The following is a 7,983-nucleotide window of genomic DNA, read 5'->3' as shown; positions in this document are numbered from 1 at the left end:
TTCTCTAAGACTCTTTTGGTGTGCCTTCTTTCTTCATTGAGTTCTTTATTTTCTTGCTTGTCTTTCATTCATTAATCTTTGAGTTCGTCTTACATATAGTATTCCTTTTGCAATTACCTTTCTTTGCTTATACCTTTTCTTGTTTGTCATTCTTTCTTCTTTGGTTTTGTGGTGAAGTACTTTCAAGATTGTGTGCTTTTGCTTTGGCATTTTTCACTTGAGGATTACTAAGGCCTTAAGATAAGCTTGGTGCAGAGAGCATTCTTTCTTTGAGAGTGAATTTCAGTGACCACTTCACTTCGGTTTTGGGTCCCATTTCTTTTAGCTAACTTTGTTTCCTAACCTTTGTTTGTTGTTTTGTGTTTGCTGTTTCTCTTTGATAAAATGGCTCCATCTTCTAGTGAGGAATCTTGCAAGCAGAATTCACCTTCTAAAGCTTCTCTTCGTGGTGAATTACAAGAAGCTCAACGCCATATTAGAAGATTGGAGGAAAGGTTGCAAAAACTGGACATGCAACAAGCTGGACCGTCTCATGCTCACCATGCAGCGCACCATTCACATAGACATTCGTCTAGGGGTTCATCCAATGCTTTTGGCCGTGAAGAAGTGCGAAGAAGAAGGGAGCCAACTCATTCCTTTCATGGCTATGATCCTAAAGGGAGAGACCACCGTGAGAATGGATATTACCGAGAGGCTAAAGCTAGACTTCATTTGGTCAAGCTTCCAAGCTTCAATGGAGATAGTGATCCTAACATCTATCTAGATTGGGAGGCCAAGTGTGAGCAGATTTTTGATCTACATGGGGTCCAAGATGAGCATAAGTATAAGTTAGCTACTTTAGAATTTTGTGATTATGCCATGCAATGGTGGCATGGACTTGTAAAGGACATTATGTTTCACAAGGGTCCTCCCGTGGACTCTTGGAACTCTCTTAAGTTTCAAATGCGCGCTAGATTTGTGCCGCCCCACTTTAGGAAAGACCTTATGTTGAAACTCCAACGGTTTCAACAAGGCACGTTAAGTGTGGACGCTTATTATAAAGAATTAGAAATGCTTTTGTGTAAGTTAGAAATACGTGAGGATGGCGAAGCTTTGATTGCTAGGTTTGTTAGTGGGTTAAGGAAGGAATTACAAGAGTATTCATCATTTGGGTCTTTAATTCATCTAGCAATGAAGGTGGAAGCCCAACTTGCTAAGAAAAACTCTTTTAAAAATCCCCCAAATGATGGTTACTACTCCAAATCTTGGAAGAACAAAAAGTCTTTTTCAAAATTTCCTTCCCAAGATTCTTCTTTCAAACTCAAGGAATCTAAGCCATCTACTTCTAGGCCTAAATCCCCAACAAAAACGTCTAATAAAAAATGCTTTAAATGTTTAGGATATGGTCATATAGCTGCGAATTGCCCCTCTAAAAGAAGTATGTACATGCATGAAGGCATTGTAGTTAGTGAACATGATTCCGATTCTCCTAAACATGTATCCTTTTCTAGGCAATCAAGTGGGGATGAAAGTGAGAGTCCACTAGAAGGTGATTTGTTAGTTGTGAGAAGACTCCTTGGCCAAGTTTCCCAACCTTTTGACGAAAGTCAAAGGGAAAATATTTTCCATACAAGGTGTCTTATTCAAAACAACATTTGCTCCTTAATAGTGGATGGGGGTAGTTGTGCCAATGTGGCTAGTACAAGAGTGGTAGATAAGCTTGGCTTGCCTACTATCTCTCATACCAAGCCCTATAAGTTACAATGGCTTAGTGAAGTGGGTGAAATAGTTGTGAATAGACAAGTCCTCATCCATTTCTCTATTGGCAAGTACAAAGATGAGGTCTTGTGTGATGTTGTGCCCATGGAAGCCACACATGTGCTTTTAGGAAGGCCTTGGCAATTTGATCGAAAAAATTTACATGATGGCTTTACAAACAAAATTTCTTTTGATTTCCATGGTCACAAGATTACTCTCAAATCTCTCTCACCTAGAGAAGTCCATGAGGACCAAATAGTCATGAAGAAAAAGAGGGAGAGTGAAAAAGAAAAAATTCCTAAGCCTACACTTCTTGTGTCTAGGCATGAGGTCCAAAGGGAAATAGTGTCTGACAATCCTATTTTCTTAGCTATCCCTAGACCTCTTAAGATAGAAACACTTGTTGATAGTCCTCATTGTTTGGAAGATTTGGTAAAGGAGTTTAATGATGTTTTTCAAGATCCTCCCAAAGGCCTTCCACCTTTGAGAGGGATTGAGCATCAAATTGATCTAATCACGGGATCTTCTTTACCCAATCGTCCAGCATATAGGACCAATCCAAGTGAAACCAAGGAAATTCGCCAACAAGTTGAAGCTTTAATAGAAAAAGGTTGGGTTCAAGATAGCATGAGCCCTTGTGCTATGCCTATCATCCTTGTACCTAAGAAAGATGGATCATGGAGGATGTGTTCGGATTGTAGGGCTATCAATAACATTACAATTAAGTATAGGCATCCCATACCTAGACTTGATGATTTGTTGGATGAATTACATGGTTCCAAAATTTTTTCAAAGATTGATCTTAAAAGCGACTACAATCAAATCCGTATCAAACCGGGTGATGAATGGAAGACGGCTTTTAAGACCAACTTTGGTCTATATGAGTGGTTAGTTATGCCTTTTGGCTTAACTAATGCGCCAAGCACTTTCATGCGCCTCATGCATCATGTGTTGAGACCTTTCATTGGTAAGTTTGTTGTTGTTTATTTTGATGATATTCTCATTTATAGCTTATCTTTGAAAGACCATAGAGTGCATGTTAGAGAAGTTTTAGAAACCCTTAGGAAGGAACAATTGTATGCTAATCTTGCTAAATGCATGTTTGCTCTTGACCATATAGAATTCCTAGGATTTGTTGTAAGTAGCAAAGGGGTCCATGTGGACCAAGCTAAGATAGTGGCCATTCAAAATTGGCCTACACCTTCAAACATGAATGAAGTCCGAAGTTTTCATGGACTTGCGTCTTTCTATAGACGCTTTGTACCTAACTTTGGTACAATAGCCGCACCTCTCAATGACATAGTGAAAAAGGATGTGGTTTTTCAATGGGGAGAAGCACAACAAAACGCTTTTGAGCTTTTAAAAGAAAAATTGACTAATGCTCCCATATTAGCCCTTCCTAATTTCACTAAGACCTTTGAGATAGAGTGTGACGCTTCCAACATAGGCATTGGGGTTGTCCTCCTTCAAGAGGGCCACCCCATAGCTTACATTAGTGAGAAATTGAAAGGGAGTCATCTCAACTATTCCACTTATGATAAGGAGTTATATGCCCTTGTTAGAGCTTTGTATACTTGGCAACATTATCTTTTTCCTAAAGAGTTTGTGATCCATAGTGATCATGAATCTCTTAAATATTTGAAAAGCCAAAACAAGCTCAACAAAAGGCATGCTAAGCGGGTGGAATTCCTTGAGCAATTTCCTTATGTGATCAAGCACAAGCAAGGCAAAGTAAATATTGTGGCCGATGCACTTTCTCGAAGATATACTTTGCTCAATCTTTTAGGCTCTCAATTTCTTGGCTTTGATCACATCAAGGATCTTTATCATGATGACCTTGATTTTTCTCAAATCTATCAAGAGTGTCTTAGGGGAGGACACAAAGATTTTTTTATACAAGATGGATTTCTTTTTAAGGGAAAACGTCTTTGTGTTCCTCAGGGATCTATTAGATTATCTCTTGTTAGAGAAGCACATGAGGGAGGCTTAATGGGTCACTTTGGGGTTGCTAAAACTTTGGATGTGTTGCATGATCATTTTTATTGGCCTCATATGCATAAACATGTTCATAGTTGGTGTGATAAATGCATAGCTTGCCGCAAGGCTAAATCTAGAATGCACCCCCATGGTTTATATACCCCCCTTCCTATCCCTTCAATGCCTTGGGTAGACATATCTATGGATTTCATCTTAGGCTTACCCAAGACATCAAAGGGAAAGGACTCCATTTTTGTGGTAGTGGATCGTTTTTCAAAGATGGCTCACTTTATTCCTTGCCACAAAGTGGATGATGCATGTCATATAGCAAACCTCTTCTTTCAAGAAGTGGTTCGTTTGCATGGGATCCCTAGAACTATTGTGTCCGATAGAGACCCAAAGTTCTTGAGCCACTTTTGGAAGACCTTGTGGGGCAAGCTTGGAACTAAGCTTTTATTTTCTACCACTTGCCACCCACAAACTGATGGTCAAACCGAGGTGGTCAATCGAACATTGGGCCAACTATTGAGATGCTTCATTTCCGGGAATCCTAGAGTGTGGGAGAATTTACTACCTCATATTGAATTTGCCTATAACCGTGTAGTAAATTCTACCACCTCTCATTCTCCTTTTGAGGTTGTTTATGGGTTTAATCCCTTAACACCTCTTGATCTTCTTCCTATTCTGAATCTTGGAGATGTCTTGTGCAAAGATGGTGATGAAAAGGCTTCTTTTGTAAAAACTTTGCATAAAGACATCAAGATGAGAATTGAGAAGAAGGTTGGCAAGTATGCTGAACTTGCCAATAAGAGGAGAAAAGCATTGTTGTTTGATGAAGGAGATTGGGTTTGGCTTCACTTGAGGAAGGATCGTTTTCCTACTCAAAGGAAGTCCAAACTGATGCCTCGTGGGGATGGACCTTTCCAAGTCCTCAAGAGGATTAATGACAATGCTTATGAGTTAGATATGCCTGATACATTCTTAGGTAGTCATACTTTTAATGTCAGCGATCTAACTCCTTTTTCTGTAGGTCTCCAGAATTTGTGGACGAATTCTCTCCAACTCGGGGAGTATGATGGAGATCAAGGCCAAGGACAAATAGAAGCCAATCAACAAGGACAAGAAGAGGAAGAGGACCAAGAGGTAGATGTGCAAGACGTCATTCATCCTCCTCAAAGGCTTACACGAAGCATGTTCAAGGCCTTAGGAAATAATGGACAATTGTTTTCTTATTTGTAATATCTTTGGTAGATGGTGCTTAAGAGGGAAACATAAGAAACCTCTTTTGTAAAAAGCATCCTTAGTTGTAGTTTAGAAATATTATAAGCTTAGGGGGGTGTGAACTTAGTAAGGGATGCTAGGGGGGAGTGTAGATATGAGTTAGGAGGTGTCAAACTAGGAAGGAAAGTCACACTTCCTTCATGCACAAGTTGGCGCCAAAAGATGCATGTCATTATGGGCACATTTGCATTTGATTAGCTTTGCATTTCAGCACCTTATAGGCTATAAATAGAGGTGCTTGGCTTGTACAAATCAGATTTGGAATTGGTAGTAAGAAAATTCTACTCAATTTGAGAGAGAAATTGGAAGAGCTTTGGTGCCTTCATCAAGTCTTATCTTGGGTGTCTATGGTGAACCTCAAGTGGCGGCAACACACTAATCTTGGAGTATCCACACTCTAAGTGGCGTGATCACTCACCTATTCTTCCATCTCCATAAGTTTTCTATTCTCAAGCTTTGTTTCCTTTTCATGTTCAAGTTCTAGCTTTCTTGTTTTTCAATTCTGTTTGGTACCTTAGCTATATTCTTCAATTCTGTTTGGTAATTCCTTTTCTTTGGTTGAGTTTAATTGTGTTTTCTTCCATTCTTGTTGTTTGATTCAATTTGACAATACATGGACTTCCATGAGAGCTTTGGTTCGGTGCAAAGTCTTGGTGAGTTCTTGAATTAGAACATTGATCCAATTCTAATTAAAGTGCCAATTCATGACCAACTCAAGTTGTTCCTAAGAATGTCAAAGAATCATGTATTCTTGCTATTGCATTCACATCAGGTTGTAAGGAATTCCCTTATTATTGTTTAAGAGTTGCATCAGTATGCCCAAAGTGCTTCAAGAAATTTCTTCATCCATTTGCCATTTTTGAACTCATAGTCATTTTTAGATTTTGATATGACCTTGTAAGCAAATTTGACTTGCTCATTTGTTTGTGAGTGCTTATCTAAACTAGTGACGTGATGGATATCAAGACCTTCAAAAAGTTGTTTGAAACCCTTGTTTGTGAATTGTCTACTGTTGTAAGTGGTTAGGTTGTGTGTAACCCCATATCAACATATTATGTTTCTCCTTTACAAACTTTTGTACTTGGTGGTCAATTATTTTTTGCTAAGGATTTGACGTCTATCCATATTTTTAAGTGATTTACAACTAGGAGGATTAACTTATGTTCACACTTAGCTAGCAAGAAATGTTTGATGATGTTCATACTCTATACAATAAATAACCAAGGAGAGGTGATGTCATGTACTTCCTCTAGGGCGGAGTGTATGAGGTTTTTGCGTTGTTGACTTTTTGTGCATCTCTTAACATATTTAGCACAATCCCTTCGCACATTAGGCTAATAATATCCTACTCAAAGTATATAGGTAGCCATCATTTTTCCTTATATTGTATTTCGAATATGCCTCAACAATATAAATACATCTAAAAAATGATGTTGAGTACCCTTATTTAAACAATTTTTCTTTTACCATCACGAATCATGATGCCTTTTTTGCGATTTTTCTTTTCTTCTTAGAATTTCTAATGTTTGTTCCCTTGGAGGACATATTCTCATATAAGTTGCATCCAAAAGATTGGATTAATGGTTATTTCTTTGCATTCTTTTATCGTAAATGTGGTGTATGCTAACATTTGTTAGGTTATTGTTTCATGTTACCCATTTTTCTTTGTGCTCAATGGTTTCAAAAAAAAGGTCAACACGTGTGTTCCCTTCACGAAATATGTTCTCAATGCACGCTTCCTCAAATTTAGCCATAGGGTTGAATATGTGATGAAAATGTTAAAGCAGTAGAGGATTTTTAACTTGATATTATTCGCTCATATGACCTACTGTCAATTGGGACTTACTTCAACATATGAACTCTTGTCTTTGGCCAAGAGTGAATGGTGATCAATGCATCATATTTAGCTTCTTGTTCAAGGTTATGAACTTGAAATGAAAAGATTGCTAGATAATAAAATTATACGGACCTTTCTACAATTGTATTTGCTTGTCTATCCTTCTTGGTTGAAGAACTCTCCATACGCAACATCCATCATACATATTCTTATTTTTAAGTTTCAATTCACATTCATTAACAAATTCTATTAGGTTTTGTTCCTTAATTGGTCCTCTAGGCTCATCATACTTGATACTAAATTTTCATAATTCAACCAACCAAACAATCATCCTTCCTGCTAACTTTGATTTGTGAAGTACTTTTTGATATTAGGCAATTTGTTTGTAGAATGTCTTGATGAATTTGAAAATATAGTCGTTTGAAAGTAATAATAAGTGCAAGATCCATCATTTTGATCAACTGGTATCTAGTTTCGAAGTCTTGGAGGACTCAAATGGTGAAGTAAATTGGTGTTTGTTTCTTGTTTCCATGTACAATTGTTGCACATATAGATTTTTTGGAGATAAAAAGTTTATAGGAAAAAAGGTGTTCTTAGTGTTAGTGTTGAAAGAATGGGAAACAAAGATAGGAAACTTTCAAATTCAAGAATATATACTTACACATTTTTTCCCTTTGAAGAGTTGCATTTTTTTAATCAATTATACAATTGGTTTGGTCTTCTTAACTAGCTTTGGCAATAAGTATGATATGAAGGTGATATGTGGATCACTTTAAAGTTTTTGGGACTTCGCATGTCGATTAAAGCTTGGAACTTATCCGAATTCGCCTCCATGCCTTACTGGGTTAGCATAAAGACCAAGAACTTACCTCTCTACCTTGAAGACACATTTCTCAAGGTTGAGTCTCATTTCATATTTTCATACTTAAGAGAAAACTTCATTCAAGCCAGCAATTTCTTGTCCAATTGAGTCTGACTTGACGACCTTATCATCAACATAAACCTCCACGTTCATACCAACGACATTTCTTATTAAGGCCCGTATAATTTGTGCACATCTTCCATTTTTTTCCTTTCTTGATCAAAATAACATTGGCCAACCATGGGGTATATTGTACCTCTCGAATAAATTTAGCTTGCATTAACTTCCT

The 7,983-nt window shown here is 37.6% G+C and overlaps 1 protein-coding gene across 1 annotated transcript; it reads left to right on the top strand.

Annotated features, from left to right (window-relative positions):
* Positions 1-384: 384 nt before the first annotated feature.
* On the top strand, positions 385-4,953 carry LOC137825276 (uncharacterized). Its single transcript, XM_068630949.1, has 4 exons — positions 385-1,528; positions 1,769-2,462; positions 2,748-3,601; positions 4,745-4,953. The coding sequence occupies exons 1-4, from the start codon at positions 385-387 to the stop codon at positions 4,951-4,953; spliced, it is 2,901 nt and encodes a 966-aa protein (XP_068487050.1).
* The last annotated feature ends 3,030 nt before the right edge of the window (positions 4,954-7,983 follow it).

Source organism: Phaseolus vulgaris, chromosome 8 (assembly GCF_000499845.2).
Source record: "Phaseolus vulgaris cultivar G19833 chromosome 8, P. vulgaris v2.0, whole genome shotgun sequence".
NCBI classification, from domain to species: domain Eukaryota; kingdom Viridiplantae; phylum Streptophyta; class Magnoliopsida; order Fabales; family Fabaceae; genus Phaseolus; species Phaseolus vulgaris.
This window is presented reverse-complemented; position numbering and strand designations above follow the sequence as displayed.

Bases quoted from the DNA above. Each gene is read 5' to 3' on its own strand.
- LOC137825276 (XM_068630949.1), top strand. From the start codon at position 385: ATGGCTCCATCTTCTAGTGAGGAATCTTGCAAGCAGAATTCACCTTCT. The intron at 2,463-2,747 runs GTATAGGCATCC...TCTCATTTATAG, and splicing joins ATCAATAACATTACAATTAA to CTTATCTTTGAAAGACCATA. The intron at 3,602-4,744 runs GTCTTAGGGGAG...CTTTTTCTGTAG, and splicing joins TTCTCAAATCTATCAAGAGT to GTCTCCAGAATTTGTGGACG.